The sequence below is a fragment of the Rattus norvegicus genome, chromosome 17 (assembly GCF_021556685.1).
Source record: "Rattus norvegicus strain SHRSP/BbbUtx chromosome 17, alternate assembly SHRSP_T2T, whole genome shotgun sequence".
Taxonomy (NCBI): domain Eukaryota; kingdom Metazoa; phylum Chordata; class Mammalia; order Rodentia; family Muridae; genus Rattus; species Rattus norvegicus.
This window is the reverse complement of record NC_141550.1, coordinates 14,976,009-15,000,370: the sequence shown is the minus strand read 5'-3', so window position 1 is coordinate 15,000,370 and position 24,362 is coordinate 14,976,009. Positions and strand designations below refer to the sequence as shown.

The 24,362-nt window shown below is 38.7% G+C and overlaps 2 protein-coding genes across 3 annotated transcripts in view; one reads left to right on the top strand and one right to left on the bottom strand.

Moving 5' to 3' along the window:
* Cenpp (centromere protein P) overlaps nt 1-24,362 on the bottom strand; it is a 175,462-nt gene that overhangs the window by 134,132 nt on the left and 16,968 nt on the right.
* On the top strand, nt 2,448-23,094 carry Ogn (osteoglycin). Its single transcript, NM_001106103.2, is given in 7 exon segments — nt 2,448-2,745; nt 3,743-3,989; nt 6,076-6,169; nt 13,825-13,983; nt 16,543-16,745; nt 19,592-19,687; nt 21,388-23,094. Coding segments are annotated over 6 exon segments (897 nt in total). The 5' UTR covers nt 2,448-2,745; nt 3,743-3,815; the 3' UTR covers nt 21,559-23,094.

Here is a 24,362-nt window from a genome sequence, read left to right as displayed (position 1 = left end):
TCCCCAGCCCCGACCAACACAACTCTTATAAAGGACATTTAACTGGGGCTGGCTTACAGCTTCAGAGGTTCAGTCCATTATCATCACAGAGGGAAGCATGACAGTGTCCAGGTGGGCATGACACTGGAGGAGCTGAGAATTCTACATATTGTTCTGAAGGCAAAAATTACCCTATAGTAATATACTTCTCCCAACAAGGCCAAACCTACTCCAACAAGGTCACATCTCCTAATAGTGCCACTCCCTGGGCCAAGCATATTTAAGTCACCACATGGTTTCTGTTAGTATATTTTCTGTTTGTCTGTCTCTGTCTGTCTCTCCCCATCTCTCTCTCTCCGTCTCTCTTCCTGCTCCCTTCTCTCTTTCCAGAAACCTCTTGGTTCTTCAACTCAATTTCTTTTTTTCTTTCTTTCTCTCTCTCTCTCTCTCTCTCTCTCTCTCTCTCTCTCTCTCTCTCTCTCTCTCTCTCTCTCTCTCTCTCTCTCTCTCTTTTGAGGTAAGGTTTTGTCTGGCCTAGGATTCACTTTGTAGATCAAGCTGGCTCAAAGAGATCTGCCCGTGTTAATCTCCTGCATTCTGGGATTAATGGCAAGCCTGGCATCTGTTCTGAAGAGCAAGAGTCTGGCTAGCTTAGAACTCACTAAGTAGTGAGTAACCCTTCTGTGTCCATCTCACAAGCGCTAAGGTTACATAACGGTGCCACCAAACCCGTCTTATACATGGATGTCAATGGGACTCAGGGCTTCCTGAATACTAGGCAAACACTCTATGAACTGAGCCACACGCTAGCCTGGAAATTCAATTCTACTCAGCAGATTTCTAGTTGCCTACGGCTGAGAGACAACTAGGAGGAAGACAACAGACTCATAAGGCACCCTTGAAAAAATTAAGCCCCTCTAAGGCATCAAGGGTATTGCAGCAAGGTCACCTAAACAAATGTCATAGAGGAAATTCTTACAGGATAGAACGTCTGCTCTAAAGCATGCAGCAGCTTTCACATTTCTTAAAGCTAAGAAATTTTCTACCAGAATGTAACATTTCTTTCTGAAATGAAAACAACCTCGACTTTAAACAATTCTATAGGGAACTGTGTATAGGGATTTGGCTTTCCCTAAAGAGTGGTTGAACTTGGCATTATCTTCCCAGAAGTGATTATGGTATCTTTGTTCTGCCTTTGTTTTTGGATGAGATTGATCATACACAATAATTTTAGGGGTAGATGAACCAGGTCAGAAAGGACTTAAAAGACTTAGGATGGGGGTTTAGGCTATGCAGAATTAGGGAGCTGAAGAGTCAGTTCAGCCACAGCATACTCTATAGTCTCCGTTCCAGCATCTCTATGCCTGGTTTTTATTTGCAACTCTGTCCTAGGTCAGCCACAGCCATTGGTTGAACTTTCTTTAGTGACTTCTTATTCTTTCCAGAGAATTGAACACAGTTCCTCTGCAAGAATAAATGCTCTACACTGCTGAGCTCTCTCGCCAGCCTCCATGCTCTATTTTAAATATTTATCCACATTTTGCTTGAGGAAAAAGAATTGTGACTACTGAAAGTGCCAAAGAATAATAAAAAATAAAAGTAATTTTTGGGGTGTGTGTGGGGGTTGGGGAGAACACAAAGGCTTGCTGTGGAATGCAGGCTAGCCCCGAGCCCTGCATGCTCGGTCTCACTCTCAGGTATTAAGATTAGAAGTGTCTGAGTCTTTAGAGACGCTTACATGGCGTCTATGCTTCCACTTCAGTTTTGTTTTTGCTTGTTTGCTTGTTTTTTGTTTTTTGTTTTTTTTTTAAGACAGTCTCATTATGTAGCCCTGGATGACCTGGAATTCACGGTGTAGGCTGAACCAGCAGAGATCCACCTGTCTATGCCTCCTAGGTGCTGGGATTAAAGGATTAAAGGTGTTCACCACTACACCCTCTCCCTACTTGAGTTTTCTAAGAGTAAATATAAAATTTCATTCAGTAAAAATTTTTGCTATTACAAAATTATGGAATCAAACTATTTTCACACTCTTATGAACTAAAATAAAGGGTTTTAAAACCAAAGGACAGCCAGGAGGTGGTGGCACACACCTTTAATCTAGCACTCAGGAGGCAGAGGCAGGTAGATCTGAGTCCAAGGCCAGCCTCTTCTTAAAGTGAATTCCAAGACAGCCAAGGCTATATAGAGAAACCTTATCTTGAATGCTCCCCAACCCCCAGAAAACAACACCCACCACCCTAAAGGACAAATCTATAAAATAATCTGTTTTAAAACTTACTTTATATATAAATTTTTAATGTATTAATTATAGTATGGGGACAAAATTCTTAGTTCTCATTAAATTAAGAACAAAGACTATGCTCAGTTTGGTGTTCTATTTCATTCAAAAGTAAATGTCTTCTATACCAGAAAGGCACAAAAATAAAGGCCAGATTTTAAAAAGATTTATAAACTAGCATTCACTAAAAGATTCGTGCACAGGGTAACAGGGCAGACGGCAGCATGCTGTAGCTGCCCTGGTGCTGCAACTTCAAGTGTCTTCAGTACATTCTCCCATGTAACACCCTGCAGTTCACCCCGAGAAGGAATGTTGGCCAGGACTTCCACCACATGGAATCTGCTGTTGAATTCCACATGGGAGTTAAGCTGCTGGGCCCTGAAACTTTATTCAGCAGTTTGAAGCAATTCCACAGCTTTGCTCATTCACTCTCCCACTTGGGACTAATGCACAGGAAAACTCAGGGACTTCAACCAGATACTACGGTAGGCTTGTTTTCACATGTTAATTTAAATACTGTATGCTAAAGTATGATTCTAAAAATATTAATAAATGTAAAGTCATCTGAAGTATAAGTTTCATTTTCCTTTGAGAATTACTTTCTAACAACACTTTCATACATCATATTATAACTTTAAGACAGATATAGATTAGAACTGGAAGCAGAAACAGTTAAAATCCCATTTTATTTTGAAATCTCAACCACTGGATTTTTGACAAACTGGCATCTATAAACGCAGCACCAGCACCTCTAAGTGAGTCTGTTTGTAGTTTTTAAAAAGTCTGAAATGTATACTCAGCAGCTGAAATTCACTGGTGTGCCTCAAAGAATCTTTCCAGTACATTCTCCAAAGTTCCTCGCTTAAAGTTTTATTAAATTACCCCAGTCTGAAGTGGTATTGGTGAAGTTGTTATATTTTAAGCTTAAAAAGGCAACATCATTAACTACAACTAGTGACAATCTGTTATTTATAAAACTAGATAAATTAAATGTTTTTTCCTATATTCTATACCACTTAAAAGTGTTAATGTCTACTTTTGAAGACGTTAAACCTAAGGTTTTAAGTTTTAAACCTTTTCTCAGAACTGCTTTTTTTTTTTACATCAATATGAATCAAGAGTTCCTTTAAAGCAGCAATGCTGAAATATGATATTTTTAACTCACATGACACAGGCTCATGGATCTTTGTGTTAACCATTTATACTGCAGGTGCCCTGGGAAGATTTTGACTGCACACAATACCTCTACTCAAGACTTTGGGCATTTAATAAACTTGCCAGCAGTTTTAAAATTGTTGATGGGTAAGAAATAAAACTACTTTCTGAATTTTTCAGAATCTTCACTGGCACATAAAACATTGTCTCTAATTAAGGACCACTGAGGGTTAAATACTTGTTCTCTAGCCCCTACTGCATCCACCCTGCCAAAATATCCTCCAAGCTTTTAAATACTGCTTCCATGGCCTACATTCTTTCTTCCAGGGAAAAAAGAGGTTTGTTCCACAGTCATCAGGTCAGTAATTTCCTAACTTCTAGTCACCTTGTGTTTGCTGCAATGAAGACTGTGCATCCTACGCTTCTCCTGCTATTGTTCGTGCCTCTGACACAGCAAACACCACAAACTCAGCTGGACTCACACGTTAACTCTAAGTATGGAACAGACAATTCTGAAGAAACCAAATTTATCCAGGATTATGAAGATAAATACCTGGATGGGAAAAATATTAAGGTATTTTATTTCTACTCTAAATTTACATTCTAAAATGACACCCATTTAAATGCATGCTTTTCCCCTTACTTCAATATTTGATAAGTTCAGAAGGAGAGGCACTTTAAAAGTTAAAGTAATTATATTTTTCAAGTGTGTATGATTACTGAATTAATAATTAGTAACTATGATAAACAAAAGTATCTAGAGAGAATCTAATGTAAGAGACAGACATTAAGGTAATCTCTGATAGTTAAAATTTATATTAAATAATGCTACATGATGTCCTATAGTTGCAAGTTATACTGCCTTAAAACTAAATTTAAAAAAGATGTATTGTCAACTTATGTTTATAGAATTCAGAAAAATACAGTTCTAGGAAAGGAATGTAAGAATACTTACTGACTATGCATGCCAATCACATAGAGTACCAACAGTTAAAAAACTCCTTACTACAAGGATTTATTTTTAATCATATCTTGACTCTACCAATTTGTACCAAGGATCTTGAATAACATGTCACTGAGTTATGGCTTTAATACACCTCATCACTCACATTTAACCTTCACAGCAAAGCTCTGTGTGTGTGTGTGTGTGTGTGTGTGTGTGTGTGTGTGTGTGTTTCTGGTCATACAGAACTGAACACTGGTTAGACAAGAATGTTAACAGAGCATAAACCTATGTGCTGCCCACTGTGTGTTGTGCACATACATACTGGAAAATTAGAGTCAGATACATGGTAATATTCACTACTTTAAAAGTTCTTTTTTAACTACAAATCAGATGGTGAAGATTTTCAAATTAACCAGTCCAAATTTTTATCCCCTCTTAACTCACAATGAGCCAATGTTAACGCTACAGTTCCTTTTTTCCAAGGGAATGAGTTAAGACACAGTTAAGACAAAATGGACAGATATCTCCAGCAACAGCTTCAAGTTAAAAAACAAAACAATGAAACAAACAGGCGCATCACCTATTATCTAACTAGAATGCTCTGAGTCTGTCAACCAAATCCAAGGGATACTTTCAAAATTCCTTGACTCTTAAAGCTTTCTGGTTAACTACACGGAGCTGTAAGCAGTTTTTCGTCCATATCAATGTGTGGACCCGTACTTGTGTGGAGAACTCAGTGGGAAGAGTTATATGTTTATACACAGAAATGGGGGCAAACACAAGGTCGAGTGCCCTGAGATAACGTGGAGCCATAATAGAAAAAAAAAAAAAAGCAGAGTGAGTAGGTCCTCATGTAATAAATTACAGTCTACTAGCAGAAAACACGTGGTCTGACAGGAGGACAGAGGGCAAGTGATAATTCCGATTCCATGGTGCTAAGAGCCTACACCACTGGCCTGGTCCGGTGAAGAGGCTAGAATCCAAGGGCTCCTCCATCCTAAGCTCACGGCAGGAAAGCGTCCAGGCCATGAAAGAAACTGTGCTGTGGCTCCGAAGGGTGGAAAGTGAAAGAAGGAAAGTAACTTACGTGAAAGAGCACACAGACTGGTTCACGGTGGAAGACTCACTCCCATTCAGAGAAGGGTCACGGGAATCACTCCCATTCAGAGAAGACTCACTCCCATTCAGAGATGGGTCACGGGAATAATACCAAGTGCTGAGTTCAGCTAACCACAACAGAAAAATGTAAAAGGTGATTCTTTTACTAAGGAATGCATATTCTTTTTTTTTTCTTTTCTTTTTTTCGGAGCTGGGGACCGAACCCAGGGCCTTACTGAGCTAAATCCCCAACCCCAGGAATGCATATTCTACCTAGAGTATTTACAGTGTGGTTGAATGAATAAAGAAATGGCACTGTGTATAGAATCTTAACAGAGTGCTAAGATACTGCACTGCTGAGTAGAACTGCAAGATAAAGTCTCTTCCACCATAGACCCCCTAAGCCTACATGGTGGAGAGAACTGACTTTCACAAGTTGTCCTTTTCCAACATGTGTGTCACATACAAACTTACATATATCCATACATACAAACAAAATGCATATACATAAGACAAAATCTTAACTAAATACCTTTAACTGTGACTAAGAAAAGTGCTTATGATCCCTCTGGTTGTCAGTCAGACTTGTGATAACAAACTTCTACCTTTACAATAGGAAAAAGAAACTATGATAATTCCTGATGAGAAAAGTCTTCAGTTACAAAAAGATGAAGTCATACCATCAGTGCCCACCAAGAAAGAAAATGATGGTAAGTATGAACAATCCAGCATCTAGTAATTGTGAAAAGTATCATTTTAGAATACTTACAAGAAATTTCGTTCTTTGTAGTAATCAAAATTTGCTTCAAGACAGTCAATTATAGACTGAAATTTCATCTCCAATGGTAAAGTCTGTAGACGTATGGGATGTGCTCATCACTAACACTGCACACTGTGAGGGAAAACTGTGGACCAGAATGTTCAAGAACATCTAACACTTTTTCTAAACCTAACCTTTAGAAAACCTGTGTTTCTGTCCACATAAAATCAATTCAAAAGTCAGGCCAATAATCCTACAGCTTTACCAATCCCAGCACTTGGGAGGCAAAGGCAGACAGATCTCAAAGAGTTCTAAGTCAGTCTTAGACAAAGCCAAGTCTCAGGCTAGCAAAGCATACATAACAAGACCTTGCCTTAAAAACAAACAAATTAAGAAATACCTAAAGATTATTCTTCAAATACAATCAATAGCCTTGGGGTGAGGTAAATATAATACAATTAATTACTATCTTTATGAAACTCACAGAATCTGGGATGTACTGACAGTGTTTGCATGAGGCTTTAAATTCAATGACTAGTAGTTTACAAAAGCAGCAAACAAAAAAGAAAAGCAAAAAAAGAGAAAAAACCTCTACACGACTAACTGCAAAGTCTGCTTCCATGAAATCCATAGGGAAATCTTGGTAAAATAACAAAGCACAAGCTATCCTTGATAGTTCCTTGTTTGATTTCACTTGTTATGTTACAAAATCTGGTCTCACACAAGAGCATGAGAATACTGACCCATTCCTATCCTGCTACAATAACATTAAAATTAACCAAAACCAGAAAATACATCCTAAAACAGACTTGAATAATAAGAAAAGCATCCTTTTCTTAGATAGGATGATTCAATACCATAAAGATATTATTCTCTAAATTCAGAAAGTATAGACAATCCCACTACAATTGCCAAGTTTTGATAATGCTTGGAAAGTTGGTTCTAAAATACACAGATACACATACAGAAAAGTATAAAAATCCATGTGGAAACACTGAACAAGTGCCAATAGAACATACCATGTTTAACAAGCTGGGAATAATGCACAAATACCACTGACACAGATTAAGAAGATCAGACACGTACAGAAACAGAAAGACATTGAATATATAATGAAAGCATGGAAAAGTACTCAAGCACTCAATCACCAAGGGAGACATATTTTAAATAGCTAAGTCTAGGAGAGCTACATAGATATTTGGAGAGAGATAAATTAGATTCATATTTCATTAAACAAAAGAAAAATAAACTTAAGAAAGATTACGGAGCTGCATGTGTGAGATATTACCTTGAAAGCATAAGTAGACAGTCTGGTAGTGGGGTGACTTGAAATCCAGATGTTTTAATAAAAATATTTTTAAAGTTACTCTATAAAATTATAAAAAAGCACTTTTGCATAAAGCAAAAGGCAACCAAAATGGGGAGAATATTTGTAATATATTATAAAGATGTACTATCTCTAATTTATAAAGAACTCATAAATCGAAGAAAAGAAACTGAACAAAACCACATTTGAGATCCAGTAACATGGCAAAGGGCCAGGTTCTGACTATCTGAGATGAATCCCCAGGTTCTACATGTTGGACAGAATTAACTTGCAACTTGTACTCCAAGTTCCACACATGTGACATAGCAAGCACAAATGTTCATGCACACGTACACAAAACAAATACACAAAGATATTTTTAATTAAAAATTAAGAATACACTTGGAAAATGGTCAAAAGTGATAAAGACCATTAAAAATGATTTTAGGGGCTGGGGATTTAGCTCAGTGGTAGAGCGCTTACCTAGGAAGCACAAGGCCCTGGGTTCGGTCCCCAGCTCCAAAAAAAAAGAACCAAAAAAAAAAAAAAAGATTTTAAAGTGACACTAAATATATGAAAAGATGTTCAATCTCAATTTTCATTAAAAAAACAAAAGAGAAAAATTACATTGACATTTCACCAGTACTTAATCTGATTGATAAAAATGAAGACAATGGCTGGAAAGATGACTCAGAAGTTAGGAGTACTGACTGCTTTTCCAGGGGACTGGGGTTTAATTCCCAGCACCCTTATGGCAGCCCAGAGCTGTCTGTAACTCCTGTTTCAGGGGATCTGACACACTACACAGGCATACATGCAGTCAAAACACCAATGTACATTTAAAACAGAGAGTATGCCAAAATATTCCATAGTCAAAGTTGTATAGTAACAAATATTCTATTTTTTGGTTTGTTTGTTTTGATGATGGCGGGGTTCAGGATAGGGTTTCTCTGTGTAGTCCTGGCTGTCATGGAACTCATTCTACAGACAAGGTTAGCCTCAAACTTAGCCATCTGCCTGATTCTGCCACCCAAATGCTGAGATTAAAGGCATGTACTACCATGCCCAGCTAGTAACAAATATATTGTAAGCAGAAATATAATTAGTACAACACTTCTAGACAGGTATTTGGCAGCATTTAACAAAATCAAAATAGATGCACTTTTTTATTGGATTTTTTTATTTACATTTCAAATGTTATCTCCTTTCCCAGTTTTCCATAAACCTCCTATCCCATCCCCCGCTTCCCCTTCTTCAGGAGGGTGTTCCACCAGTCATCTACCCTTTTCTGCCTCCCTACCCAGACATTCCCTTACACTGGGGGTGGGGAGGGTGTCTAGCCTTGGCAGGACCAAGGGCTTCTCCTCCCATTGGTGCCCAGCAAGGTCATCCTCTGCTACTTATGCAGCTGAAGTCATAGCTCTGGTTGGTTGGTATTATTGTTCTTATGTGGTTGCTAGCCCCTTTGGCTCCTTTAATCCTTTCTCTTAACTCTTCCAATGGGGAACCCGTTCTCAGTTCAATGGTTGGCTTCAAGTATCTGCCTCTGTATTTGTCAGGCTCTAGCAGAGCCTCTCAGGAGACAGCTATATCGGGCTCCTGTCAGCATGCACTTCTTGGCATCAGCAATATTGTCTGGGTTTGGTGGCTCTATGGATATGGGCTAGATTCCCAGGTGGGACAGTTTCTGGATGGCCTTTCCTTCAGTCTCTGCTCCAAACTTTGTCTCTGTATTTCGTCCTATGAATACTTTTGTTCTCCCTTCTAAGAAGGACTGAAGCATCCATACTTTCGTCATCCTTCTTTTTGAACTTCATGTGGTCTGTGGATTGTATCTTGGGTAATCCGAGCTTTTGGGCTAATATCCACTTATCAGTGAGTGCATACCATGTGTGTGTGTGGTTTTTTTTTTGTTTGTTTTGTTTTTTTGTGATTGGGTTACCTCACCTTACTCAGGATGATATTTTCTAGTTCAATCCATTTGCTTATGAATTTCATGAAGTCCTTGTTTTTGATAGCTGAGTAGTACTCCATTGTGTAGATGCACCACATTTTTTGTATCCATTCCTCTGTTGAGGGACATCTGGATTCTTTCCAGGTTCTGGCTATCATAAATAAGGCTGCTATGAGCATAGTGGAGCACGTGTCCTTGTTATAGGGATGCACTTGTTTTCTTGGCAGTGCTTATAATCCAAATGGAGGCCAATTGTCTGCTAGAAGAACTACTACTGAGCTGTACCCTTACCCTCAAACTTACTTTTGACAGAGTCACCACATTTTATTATTTTACCCTGAAATTTATCCAAAATCAAAAAGTAAAGTCACCCACTAGCCCAAACACTGGGCAAACAGCTACAGCAAGACAGAGACAAGACCAGGGGATGTAGCTTAGTTGGTAAAGTGCTTGCTTAGCATGCAGGAAACCTTGGGGTTAATGCCCCGTCCCTGCAACACTGTTAATAGTACATATTTGCAATCTCAGAACATGAGAGATGGAAGCAAGATGATCAGAAATCCAAGTTCATTCTCATTCATACAGCATTTTAACAGACTCTGTTATCTAAAACAACAACAAGAAAAACAAAACAACAAAAGCCAAGCACCAAACCACAAACCACAAACAACAAACAACAACAACACAAAGCAAAATAAAAGGACAAATCAAAGAGTGAGGGTGACCAGTGTGGACACAGAGTGATTGCCAACATACAAGTAAGTGTGTAAGAGAAGTAAACCATAACAGCGGGTCTCTCGCATGCTGCCCACCACAGAGATTACATGGAGTAAGAGCTGATGTGTGAAAAGAAATGCAGAAGAGGTGTACTCTAAAAACTGACAGGGGCTGAGGAGTTGGCTAAGTGGTAGAATACTTGCCTAGCATCTGTAGGACTCTGGGTTAAATCTGGAGATTTAAAAAACAAAAAACATAAACCACACAGGCCAGTTATACCAAAGAGACAAGTGAGAGAAGGAAGGGAAGACTGAGAGGCTGAAGATCTGTGGTGAGTTTGCAGTCTTTGTGTAGGCTTCATTTTTTTTTTTTTTTAGAACAATGCTGTTTCATATAAGCAAATGTCTTACAGTTATACTGTTGTGAACAGACACCATGACCAAGGCAACTCTTAAAAAGAGAACATTTAATTAGGGCTGGCTTACAGGTTCAGAGGTTCAGTCCATCATCATCAAGGTGGGGGCGTGGCAGCATCCAGGTAGGCCTGGTGCAGGAGGAGCTGAGAGTTCTACATTTTTATCTGAAAGCTGCTAGTGGAAGACTGACTTCCAGGGAGCTAGGGTGAGGGTCTTATAGCCCAAGCCCACAGTGACACACCTACCCCAACAAGGCCACACCTCCTAATATGGCCACTCCCTGGACCAAGCACATACAAACCATCACAGCAAACAAACACATATTTAAAGTCAGTAAAGACAAATTTATATAAAAAATAGAAATATAAATATTAAAACAGGGAGTAGGGAGGCCTGGCAGTGGGGGTGATGGGGATATCCTTTTGGGGATTGGGGAAGGGGAAAGAGATGAGGAACTGTGGGAGGGAGGACTGGGAGGGGGATAACAACTGGAGTGTAAAAAAATTTAGAATTAACATAACATAGTGATGGAGGAAAAAAAGAATCCAACCAAATCTTAAACACAGTATTTGACTCTATATTTTGAAGCTAAAGCAAAACAAATCAGAAGCAGCCACGTATTATTTTTTAGACAACAACTGGGCTAGTGAGACACAGCAGAGGGCACCTGTATCAAGCCTGATATCCTCACTGTGGTTCCGAGACCCCACAGGTGGAAGAAGATAGCCCACCCAAGTCACCATCCGACTCCCATTCTGTGTCCATGTGTGCGTGCAAACACAGCACACACAAAATGCTTTATAACTACTGTAAAAGAGACAGGCTACATTGTCCTTATACTATATAGTAGACGATTTTTAAAATAATATAAACACCATAAACTACTTATACATACTATACATTCTAGGCCATATAGTGTGTGTGTGTGTGTGTGTGTGTGTGTGTGTCTGAGTGTGCACAAATGGGTGTGGATGTTAAGTCTATTGCAGTGCTCCCAGGGGCATGAAGAAAAAATAAGACTAAATTAAATATAAGAGATGCTGTAGATGCAAGATGACAAAGCTGCTGGTAGAATAACAGAATGTTCTTCTACAGAAATTAAAATAAGTCACACTCCAAAGCAAAGTCAAAATACAGTATGTATGCTAGTAACTCAATCGCTTATTATCATTACCAAATAGTATGCTATAGTTTTGCTCTACTTTTAGAAACTGGCAATGCAACAAGTCTGCATGCCTAGCATCAACACACATACAAGACAAGAATATATGTACACACACAAACACACATGAGCAATGCATTGCATGGGACTTTCTGACAACCATAATGTCACTTGGATAATACAAAATTTTCAGTTACATTAAATCTGAAACTATTGTCACACATTAAACTTGTCATTAGCCAAAATAGCATTACATGCCCATGAATATACTAAATTCTCGTTGGTAGGTTTATTTTCATAGTGCTGTGGGATAATTTTTTTTTTTCACGAGCTCACTGGTGATCTCTCCCTTTTTTTTTTCACATTTTTTTTTATTAACTTGAGTATTTCTTATATACATTTCGAGTGTTATTCCCTTTCCCGGTTTCCGGGCAAACATCCCCCTCCCCCCTCCCCTTCCCTATGGGTGTTCCCCTCCCAACCCTCCCCCCATTGCCGCCCTCCCCCCAACAGTCTCGTTCACTGGGGGCTCAGTCTTAGCAGGACCCAGGGCTTCCCCTTCCACTGGTGCTCTTACTAGGATATTCATTGCTATCTATGAGGTCAGAGTCCAGGGTCAGTCCATGTATAGTCTTTAGGTAGTGGCTTAGTCCCTGGAAGCTCTGGTTGCTTGGCATTGTTGTACATATGGGGTCTCGAGCCCCTTCAAGCTCTTCTAGTTCTTTCTCTGATTCCTTCAACGCTGTGGGATAATATTAAAAGTGCTTAGTTTGTATTCTAGACTGAGTAAGCATTAGTTAACAAGAGTCATGTTTTCAATGTTACAGAAGATCATTATAAACAGAGAAAGGCAGAAAGCTAAAAAGAACACCTTGGAGCTAGATTAGAGCAGAGATATCAATACACACACACACACACACACACACACACACACACACACACACACACACACACGGAGAGAGACAGACAGACAGATGAAAATCTACTATGAGTTTTCACCTCTGGTGTCTATGCTAATATGCTATGCATTTACACATACATGAATATATACATGCACACATTTACACATATATGAGTTTATATGTGTTTTGTGTGTTGTATGAATACATGTACAGTATTTTCATATGGAAAATGCATACACTTCTATTTCTTTGCCTTATCTGCTGAAAAGAGTCTGCAGCAAAGAGACTCCAAGAACACTGAGCATTCTCTGTACTTAGTCCTTAGTTTCTAACACCATTCTCCACTGAGACACAGTGAAAAGATTGCAAATTTCAGGACTCGGGTAGGGAAATGCAAGATGGATTTAGGACATCATGAGATGTTGCCCATGAGTTTGATCATAAATAATAATGGACATAATTTAAAAGTATTCAACAAAACGTGTGTGTGTGTGTGTGTGTGTGTGTGTGTGTGTGTGTGTGTGTGTAAAACTATCAAAAGGATAAAAAAGTAGTCAAAAAAGAGTTGAAGAAAGCTGGATAGTTTTACACATGATAAAAGCATTGGGCTCATGGTATTGGCATACACTTTTCTTTAAGAGATCAATGGAGGGCCAGTGCTCTGGCCTGCCTCAGCACTTGCCAATGGCCTATGTTCAATCCCTGGAACTCAACAGTAGAAGGAAAGAACGGACTCCTAAGTAGCTCTCTGACTCCACAAGCATGAACGTTAGAGTCCAGAAATACTCTTCTATTACATGTGCTTGCTGACAAAGTGTTGGCAATTCAATGAAGAAAAGATAAATTTTTCCAAAAGCACCAACAGAATAAAAGATTCTTGAGTACTCCTGATATCTACGAGAAAATAGGTAATAAGTAAAGTGATGATACTGGAGCATAGACTAAGTAAAATATAGACTAAGTAAAATTTTGATGAATTATCCAGCACAATACAGGTTATTGGTTACCATAATCATCTTTCCTGACATCACCAATGATTCTGTAACCTTTCTTTTCAAATCACAGTATTCATTATAATAATAATTTTACTATCAGATGACAAATATTTTCAAATTAGTTTACGCTTTCAATTTTGTCTCCTAATTTAGAAATGCCCACATGCCTGTTGTGTGTCTGTTTAAGTGGCTCTGTCTACTGTGAAGAAGTTGACATTGATGCTGTACCACCACTGCCAAAAGAATCAGCTTATCTTTATGCACGATTCAACAAAATTAAAAAGCTGACTGCCAAGGATTTTGCAGACATGCGTAAGTTTTAAATATCAAAGCCCAAGTTTCGATGTATTTTTCACTTGCTACATGTAAGGGCAGCACTATTGGACCACTCAAGTACACAACATACACTATAAAAATCACTTTTTTCTTACACGAATCTCCTTTCCACAGACTTCTGTGGCCATTCTTTCCTGGTGACTTTGCTACTCCGTCCTACACAGGTATTGTCTCGACACACACTGCTCAGGTGGGAGGCAGTGTCAGTGCAACCTGGATGCTTCTAAATGTTCTATTTTACTATAACCATAAATACGCAAACTTTTTGTTTTCCTTAATGTTTATTACTTTTTCATTCTTTGTTTTGTTTTCTTTTGTCCGTGAACTCAGTATACAGTAGCGGATGATGATCTTGAACTCTTCCCCTCTTGCCTTCAATTCCCATGTGTTAGGATTACAACCTCCTGGCTCCTTTAACTAAACCTGGGTACATTCAAAATATCTGGAGAGAGAGCAGGAGAGAAGAGTGTCCGCTGCTCTTCCAGGACCTTGTCTGCACTCCTTAGTCACCTGCACTCACATGTGCACCTCCCGACACACAGATAAACACATGCACACATAAAAAATAGCTGAAGAACAACTTTTATTATTATTTTATTTTTCTTGGATATTTTATGTGTTTACATTTCAAATGTTATCCCCTCTCCCCTTCCTCCCACACCCCCTCTTCTCTTCCCTTCCCTCTGCTTCTATGAGGATTCTTCCATTCACACCCACCCACTCCAACCTCAATGCTCTGGCATTACCCTACATTGGGGGAAACGAAACTTCACAGGACCAAGGGCTTATTCTCCCATTGGTGCTGGGCAATGCCATCCTCTGCCACTATGTGGCTGGAGTCATGGGTTCCTCTATGTGTACTCTTTGGTTGGTGGTTTAGTCTCTGGAAGCTCTGGCGGGGCTTGGTTGGTTGATATTGTTGTTCTTCCTATGGTGAGAACAACTTTAAACTACCAAGCTGTACTCATTACCATGAAATGGAACCAACCCTTAGATGATTCGATGGAGACAGTTCTGAAACAACTGCAGTTAATTCAGTTATTTCTTTGCCAGAGCATTAGCAGCCATTTGGTGTCCTAACAAACTTTAACTGAACTAAGGTGTTGTGGTCAGCATACTACTATTGTCTCTCTCTGCAGTACCAAGTGCCAGTCCTGGATTACTCATCCCTTGCCAGCTTTCCAGATTCCTAAGTCAAGTGTTTCTAAAGAAAATCACAACCAAGTAACATGCTGGCTTTACTACCTTTTACTTATTTTCTGGCAGTGCAGCAGTTGAGTCCACGACTGGCCCTACACTAAGCAAGTGCTCTCTGCCACTGTGCCACTGTGCCACATGCATTGGCTTCTTTAACTTTACATTTATGGGATGAAGCCTAACAACGACGAAACCGAGGTACTCAAAATACATATTTCCAACTAAGATAGAACAAGGCAATGCTTTACTTTCAAGTGTCATAAAACGTAGCTGCCTCTCATTCAGCCCATCTAGCATCATGCTTTTTCACAGCTTTCTGCTTTATGTTGGCAATGTTAGTTGCACTGGCAACAAGTATAGTGCTGAAGTGCCATCTAGATTTCAAAATGCAGGGCAGCAGCGATGAGCCTACGCAGAAAATACAAGTGTCAGAGAACACTTGTACACTCGAGCATGAGTTATATCAGCGCTCATGAACCCACAGGGTATATTTAAACTCTTTAAACAAAAATATACATAAAGCAAGGTAGGTTCATACTAATTGGTTGGCAAAAACAAGTGAGCAGAAGCTCGTGAGCACCTGCCTCTGGGACTCTCCTAGAAGCAACTTCTGTATTCACTAACTCAGTGTTAAACAACATTTTAGAAAACAGCTACAGTGAATGAAAAGAAAGTATATCCAAACCATCCCAGCCTGAGCTGCCCCCAACAAAGAAGGACACACACACAACGAGTGAGTGAGCGAGCGACTATTTCTCATTCTCAGTCTGCACCATGTGGTCTTTGTTTTTAACTAAGAAGGCACAGACAAATGAACACAATGTACCCACAATTATAATGCAACATGCATTGTACCCACAATTATAATGCAAAATTAAAATAATAGTTACATGCTTAAATCCAATTAACCAAAATTACTCTCTATAATGTGCAATAAGAATTTCTTTTGATATGTTTGGATAGAAAGACTATTAACTGTAAGATTCCTTCTGAATCATACATTCTAAGACCACAGTAAAAAAAGGTATCATTGTTTTGTACAGAAAGACTCAATATTCAACAAAGCGTTACTTATGGGGTTGTGACTGTAGCTCAGTGGTCCAGTGCTTGCCGACCAAGCATGACGCCTCCGGCTCAGCCTCCAGCACCTGAGAGCACAGCTGCACAGGGCTGTAGGTCAGACGGTCAACACTGCTAGACAAACTTGACTGAGTTACTAACTACAAATCCTATTCTGGGCCCTGAACAGAGAGTTAGGGCCTTGAGCGGTCTGTTAAATGCTTTTCTTCAGTCTATACAATGAGATCCTAGCACATTGTTATGTTTATTTCCCTCAAGCTAACTTAAGAAGACTTGATTTTACGGGAAATTTGATAGAAGACATAGAAGATGGTACTTTTTCAAAACTTTCTCTGTTAGAAGAACTTACACTTGCTGAAAACCAACTACTAAGACTTCCAGTTCTTCCTCCAAAGCTTACTTTACTCAATGCCAAATACAACAAAATCAAGAGTAAAGGAATTAAAGCAAACACATTCAAAGTAAGTATTCCACAGTATGACTAAACGCAGTATCTGCGATTATATTTTAAGTCTTTATTACATTTACTTATTGTGTGTATTTATTTTGTATGTTGGCTCATGTCAGGTATACACATAGAGGGCCAAGGATAACGTGTGGAAGTTGCTCTGTCTTCCACCATATGGGGCTGGGGCTGGGAGTCCAGTCTTCAAGCTTGGCAGCGACAAGTTAATAGCTGCAGGCGGCACCTCACTGACCCAGTGAGAATGTCTTTACACAGGAGTTTGGTTTCCCTCCGATCTGCCCTGTACTACCACTGAGGCATATCTGTGTGCAGCAAGATAAGAAGTAGAGACGACTGGAGCTGGCGTGTATCCAGAACGATATTTTCAGAACTTAACAAAATGACATACATTCTACAAGGGAACATTGGGTCACTACATATGTATGTATGGCTGGCAATATACCTTGGTGGTAGAAAGTATGCTTAGCATGCTTGAAGCCCTGAGGTCAACCCCCAGCATGAAACAAAATCAAACACGCAAAGTATGTATACCATAACAAATATTATATAAAGACAGAGAAATGGGTGTTTTCTATTAATAGTAAAGAAACATTTTTATATTTGAAAGTAAACATTACTAGCTCAGTGTTTTAAAAGATTTGTATTGTTCTTATTGACCAGGAATAGCCAATATCTTTTATATTTAACTCTAGTGGATAACATAGCAGTGTTCCTCAAAGAATAAATCAAGTAATTCCAAAAGAATAGAAATGTTTTATGAAATTAAAAATTAATCACATCAGTCCAGAACTTTCATAGTTATGATATAACCAACCACTCTCTGTCCTAGAAGGTTGCCTCAGGCAAAAGCATGAGATGCTCAAGCTACTGCTGGAAGAAGAAACCTTATTCAAAAGGCAAGATGCCGGGCATGGTGGACATGACAGAGGAATGAGGATCTCTGTACCTTTGAGGCTTGTGTGGTTTACATAGCAAGTTCCAGTCAGCTGGGGCTATACAGTGGGACACTATTTCAAAAATAAAGACAATAATAACAATAACAAGGACAAGATCTTACACACCTGCAATTCCAGTTATCCATGAGCCTCAAGGCAGGAGGACCTGAAGTTTAAGACTAGTTCAGGCAATGTCATAAGATTAGAAGAACCAAAACTTACCAAATTCTAATTTATCCTAGTTTATATATCATAAAAATATTTCATCCATCCATTAACTGCCTGTTCAGAAAATATTTCCAAGACAGGCAGTGGTAGTGTATGCCTTTGGGAGGCAGAGGCAGGTGGATCTCTGATTTTGAGGTCAGTCTCCAGGACAGCCAGATAGAGAAATCTTGTCTCAAAACACATGGACATGTGTGCATGCACACACACTTTTTTTTTCTTTTTTTCAGAGCTGGGGACCGAACCCAGGGCCTTGCGCTTACTAGGCAAGCGCTCTACCACTGAGCTAAATCCCCAACCGCACACACACTTTTTTAAATTTAATTTTGTAATCTAAAGAAATGAATTTAAGTAGGTGAGTCTCTGAATAACTAGCAGTCACAGAATGTTTAGAGCAGGACGCGGTGCAATTCCTTGTAGTGCAAGCTACTTGGAAAGGTGAAGCAAGAGGCTGCTTAAGACCCACAAGTGAAGGCAAGCCTGGGAAAGTTAGGATGACCGTACTCATCCTGGAAGGAAGGAAGGAAGGAAGGAAGGAAGGAAGGAAGGAAGGAAGGAAGGAAGGAAGGAAGGAAGGAAGGAAGAAGGTAGGCTGGTTAGTTTAAATATTTTGGATTATACAAAAGAGATATTGGGCAAGTTGGTGTGAAAATGATAAAAATGTCTACTTTACTGAATGCCATAGGGTCGCAATAACTATTAGTAAAGTCAGGTTACTACAATTCCATAAAAGCAGTCCTGGAAAGATAGTTGGTGTCATATGGTAGAAAGTAGAATGTTTAAGAAAGGATAAAGGGTATGGAGATCGCTCAGCAGGAAAGGGCGTTTCCTGTCAAGTTTGATCCCCAGGTCAAATATGGAAACAGAGAACCAACTGCTGTGGGGCTGTCCTCACTTACAACATCGCACTGTGTCTTATACATGTGAACAATATACACAATCTCTTAAAAATTGAAAAAAGGAAGTTTGAAATAATAGCAAAGAATTAGCAAGTGGGGAGTAGTAGAACATGCCTGTAATCCTGATAGCTGGGAAGCTGAAGGACGACCATGAGTTTTAAGGTAGTTTAAGATACATGGGGGACACCCTCACACACACCAATAATAAAATCTGCATGGCAGCACAAAATGCATATAAAATTAAGAGTAATGCCAAAAGACATTCTGAAATAACAGCCTACAATCATATACAGTAGTAACTTATTGATTATAAAAAATAATTCCAACAGAGCTCCCTCATGGGAAAACACGTCATGTAAATCGCATGTTTGACGAATTGCTTGAGGAAAGCAACATCTTGCTAAGCACAATCTCTTAGGAATAGCTATTTTTTATAGAAATATAGGTAGAACCGCAAAGGAAAGCCTCAAAACACTTGAAGAATTCAGCCAATCTTACACACAGATGCTCCCTAGACAAACCTCAAAGACTGAGTGTTCAGGGATGAGATGAATGGGATGAATGGTCAGAGAAGCGTGAAGCATGCAGTAGAACTCTGCTAGACATCATGTCTTAAAAACCAAAACACGCTACTTAGTAAGGCTGAAAACAATAACAAACTATTACTCCAATACTGATACTACTGAAGTGTGCACATGTCAGTACTGTTTTTAAAGTACACATTATTTGAGTAATGTGAAAGAATGCACAATCCTAAGTAACATTCAAATTTTTCTTTATAGAAACTGAATAAACTCTCTTTTCTCTATTTGGACCATAATGATCTGGAATCTGTGCCTCCTAATTTACCAGAAAGTCTACGTGTAATTCACCTTCAGGTACAACTGTTTTTTGCACAATAACTAGCTTTAATTAACTACTTTTTTTTTAACTATTAACCAAGAAATTCACTCATTCCTATGTCATATGGTTACATCACTAAAGCACTCAGTGCCTATATAAGAACTGTAAGTCCAGTCTGGAGTATGCTAAGTAGACCAGTCTGGGAAGTATAAAGTCTGTTCTTTTTTCAATGATTTACTTATTTCATGTGCACTGGTGCTTTGCCTGTATATATGTCTAGGTGAGGATATCGGAGTGCCTGGAACTGGAGTTATAGACAGCTATGAGCTGCCATGTGGGTACTTGGAATTGAACCCTGGTCCTGTGGAAGAGCAGTTAGTGCTTTTAGCTGCTGAATTATCTCTCCAGCCTGCAAAGTCTGTTCTTAAGCAGAATCCATCTTTAGGCACCTCCAAGTTGGTCTGCTGTGGCTTTAAGTAGTGCTGGGGACTGAGTACAGGGCCTCACACACAGCAGGCAGGTATTCTAACACTGAGCATTTGATTTGTAAAGTTTTTCTTTATGGCATTCTTTAGCTCCTTATTTCTCAAACTGAAAGTGACTGAGGTGAAGAAGGGATGGGCATCAGGCAGTCACTATTACCAGATACATAATTGGAACCCTTAGATCTTAGGTAGATGTTAATAATTATAGAACATAATCACAAGGCCATATGGTCACCCTAAATTCAAGAGAGGTCAGTGTTTTTTTTTTTTTTTTTTTTTTCTGACACTACCTGTGACATACAACTTGTGCTGTTTTCTAAATATGAACCAATTCTCTTAAACCAGTTGGGTATTCTAAAATTCAGTTCTGATAACACTGAGTCTAGGGAGACTCTAAGATCACAATTCGGTCTGACCACACTGTTTCTACTGCAGGTACAGTCCAGAGCATGCATCTGTTTGTCTCTCCCCTGTATTGTGGTTTTCTAGAATGGTACTAAGAGTTACCTTATTATCATCATTCAAAATTATGAAAGAGGGAAATAAAAACAACTAAAGATACTTAACATCTGAGAATTTTCTAGGAGTTCATATCTCTATGTCCAAATCTGTGCTGGCTTCCAGGACCCAGGATCCCTCTCCAGCCTGGGGAAGGGGAAAAGGCCCAGATTAATGGAGGCTAAACCACCTGGGCAATCTGCCTGCACCCGACACGAGGTGCTGTGTATCTCCAGTTACCTTGAGCACAGATTTGAAGACCACTGATTTATGTTTTCTTCCCCAAAGAGTAGTGAATCCAAAGTTTTGATTTGTGCTACTTTCTCCAATTAGAGGTAAACATATGTTTTTGGAGATCTTTTAGCTCGTTTTATAGGAGCATGAAGAGGGAAAAAGTGAGGAAAAAGTGAAAATGAGAAAAAGTTGATTCTCAGCAACACACGAATTTCAACTTATTCTTTTCCATGTCTTTAACGAGTATTTAAGCACAGAGTACCATTATGAGTTAACACTTTAGAATAGGATCCTCTCTCTAAGCTTGCATGTTTCTATCTATATTCCAAGTGAACAATACTATGCTCTTACAAACATGTTCAGGTTGCAAAAGAGGGTGTCATCACCATGAACTAATACTTTTTAGAAATATTTTTTAAAAGATTACATTATTGGCAAAATATCTTTATGTGACCCTAATGTATAATGTACAAAAAGTTGGTTTCAGACTTCTGAATATTTTTGCTTTTGTTTTTCAGTTTAACAGCATATCTTCAATTACCGATGATACATTCTGCAAGGCTAATGACACTCGGTACATTCGGGAGCGCATGGAAGAGATCCGCCTGGAGGGCAATCCGATTGCTCTGGGAAAGCATCCAAACAGCTTTATCTGCTTAAAAAGATTACCCACAGGGTCATACTTTTAACCTTCATCAGTGCATTTATAATCTGAGGTACATGCGCCTGATGTCTAAAGGAACATACACATTAGTTTAACATTATCGTTTTATCTCTATGATGGAATCTTATGTTTTAACAAAGATGTCCAAATTTCTGAAATGTAATTATAAAAATAATCCAGCCTGAATCTCCTAGTTCAAAACAAAGTAACGTGAACATAAACAGCATTAGAAACCTCCGTGGTTGTAGCAGACCGCCATCTAAACAGTGCGCTTTTACACAAACACTCGCTCACACACACCATTGCCATGACTAATGAAGTCAGAGAATTCCAAAAAAACTCTCAACTTTGTCTTCCTTAACATTTACTGTGTCTCAAAGGCATTTAAGACAGATGCTCCAGAACCTGTGCACAGCCAAGTGCTCCCAGTGACCTTCCCCTGACTCTATGACTCACCGGTGTTCTCTGTAAAGCAGAAACTTACTTTCTGTCCAGGCAGCTACTTCACTGTATTTCTCACTTAGCCTAAGGAAAGGGGAGCCACATGTAGGCAATCATTTCCAGAGGAAGTAAAATTTTGCTCTTTGGTACAGAGCCAACTTAGCAAAGTTCAATCTCCTGCTTTGTGGTCACGTGCATAGTCTTTAGTCAATTACTTAAAAAAAACTTTGTCAGAAAAAAAGTAAAATTCCTACCCATTTCTCAAAGAATAAGGTTCCTTCGCTTTAAAGATTCTTAAATATGAAATTAGCTATACACTTTCTCACAGTATATTTATTCAAATATAAGAAATGAAAACAAAATACCCCATTATGCTGTGTGCAGTTTCACCTGTACATACATGTTCACCTGAACAAACTGAATATTCCCATTCTAGCCCAAGAGTACCATTTCTCACTGGCCAAGATCTCTACATATATGTAATAGTGAAAACCCAGTCTCCAGTCTGATAGTGAGAGCAATGCACACTAAGGTTCCAAACGGAACTGCAGAGGAAGGGCATAGCCCACTCACAAATATTACTTTATTACTTTGGTGATGAATACAAAATGATCAGTGTCTTAGAAATTATTCATCTTTTATATATAAAAGTACCAATATCATTTCCACTATAAGCTATACATCAGACTCTACATGTTCATCCTAGAACATCCATTTTAAGCATTTGGTTGTTTTGTTTCAACCCAGACTGACCATTCTCTCATCTGTTAGGGTTAACCCCAGATGAAACTTTTCATCATTAAAGCATCTGTGATCTATAAGGCCACAACTATTGCTCTAATAATGTCTACTAGTTTATTTGTTTTTATAAGTTAATTATAGTAACTTTATCTCACTGTATCATTTTGTTCGCAGGCCTCATTTTCTCTGACTGAATGCTCACCAAGAGCACTGAACACAGTTCTACTTTTATGATACTTAATAGCATATTTCAGCTAAATATACAATAAACACTGTAAAATCTATCCAAATAGAAGGGTTCTGTTTATATGGAAAAAACAAATTAGTATAGTCTTGAATAAATCAACAGAAATAAAGTGACAAGTTTAAGAACGGTCAATGTTCTGGTATGCCTATTAATTTTCTTGCTTTCACAAGAAAAATGTACTCATCTACAAATGCACACAAGTACACATGGTTTGGTATTTTTGAGGTGTATGTTTTTCTGGGGATACAGACACGGCGTCTTGTGCATTCTCTACTAGCCTATATCCCCAGCCTTTTATATTCTTTGTTTAATAAAACTTAATGAGACCATAAGATAATTATAAGGTAAATTTTCAAGGTTAAAACCAATGGTTTAAGTAAAACAATAATTGGGAGAAAGAACACTGGCAAAAAATGTAAATTATAGAACTTACTTAAATAACTTGAGATTCCCAGATAAGATAATTTGAGTTTAGGTAGTTTATATCGTATATTGAAAAATAAGATCCAGAATGAAGCAAAGGAAAACAAAGTAAAATTATTCTTACATTCCATTCTATTATATAGGTGTTTCATTCTTGACAATTTTAACTCAAGAAAGTAAATAAAAAAATATTCATACCAGGATGGGAGGAGATATGGTTCAGAAATTAAGAGAACCTACTGCTCTTGCAAAGGACCCCAATTTGGTTTCAATACAAACAACTCCAGAAGAGAGGAAATCCGATACTCTCTCCTCCACTGGCAGTGCACACACGTGGTGTACTTACAAATTGCAGTAAAACACTTATACACATAAGATGAAAATGAGACTTTTTGAAATTATTTATACCTTATGAATACTGCAAAAAAATACTCCCCCACCTCCTGCAGAGACACCTGTGGTGTTATAAATAAGAACAGGCCCCATTGGCTCACATATTTGAATGCTTAGGCATCAGGAAGTGAACGGTTCTAAGGATTAGAAGGTTGGAGGAGGTGTGTCACTGGGGGTGGTGACCTTTGAGGTTTCAAAAGCCCATGCCAGGCCCAACATACCTCTCAAAGATTGTAACAGATGTAAGCTTACAACTACTTCTCCAGCACCAAGCCTGCCTGTTGCCATGCTCCGTGCATGATAATTATGGGCTAACCCTCTGAAATATAAGCAAACCTCCAAATGAATGCTTTCTTCTTTAAGTTGGTCATGATATTTTCACAGCAAGAGAACACTAAGACAATATACATAAAAGAATGGACACCTGTATTCATGGCCTGGAAATTTTACATTGTTAAGACAACCTTCAGTGAAGTCCCCAAGAAAGTATCAATGATGCTTTTGTAGTAGCATTAAAAAAAGAATCTACGGGGTTGGGGATTTAGCTCAGTGGTAGAGCGCTTGCCTAGGAAGCGCAAGGCCCT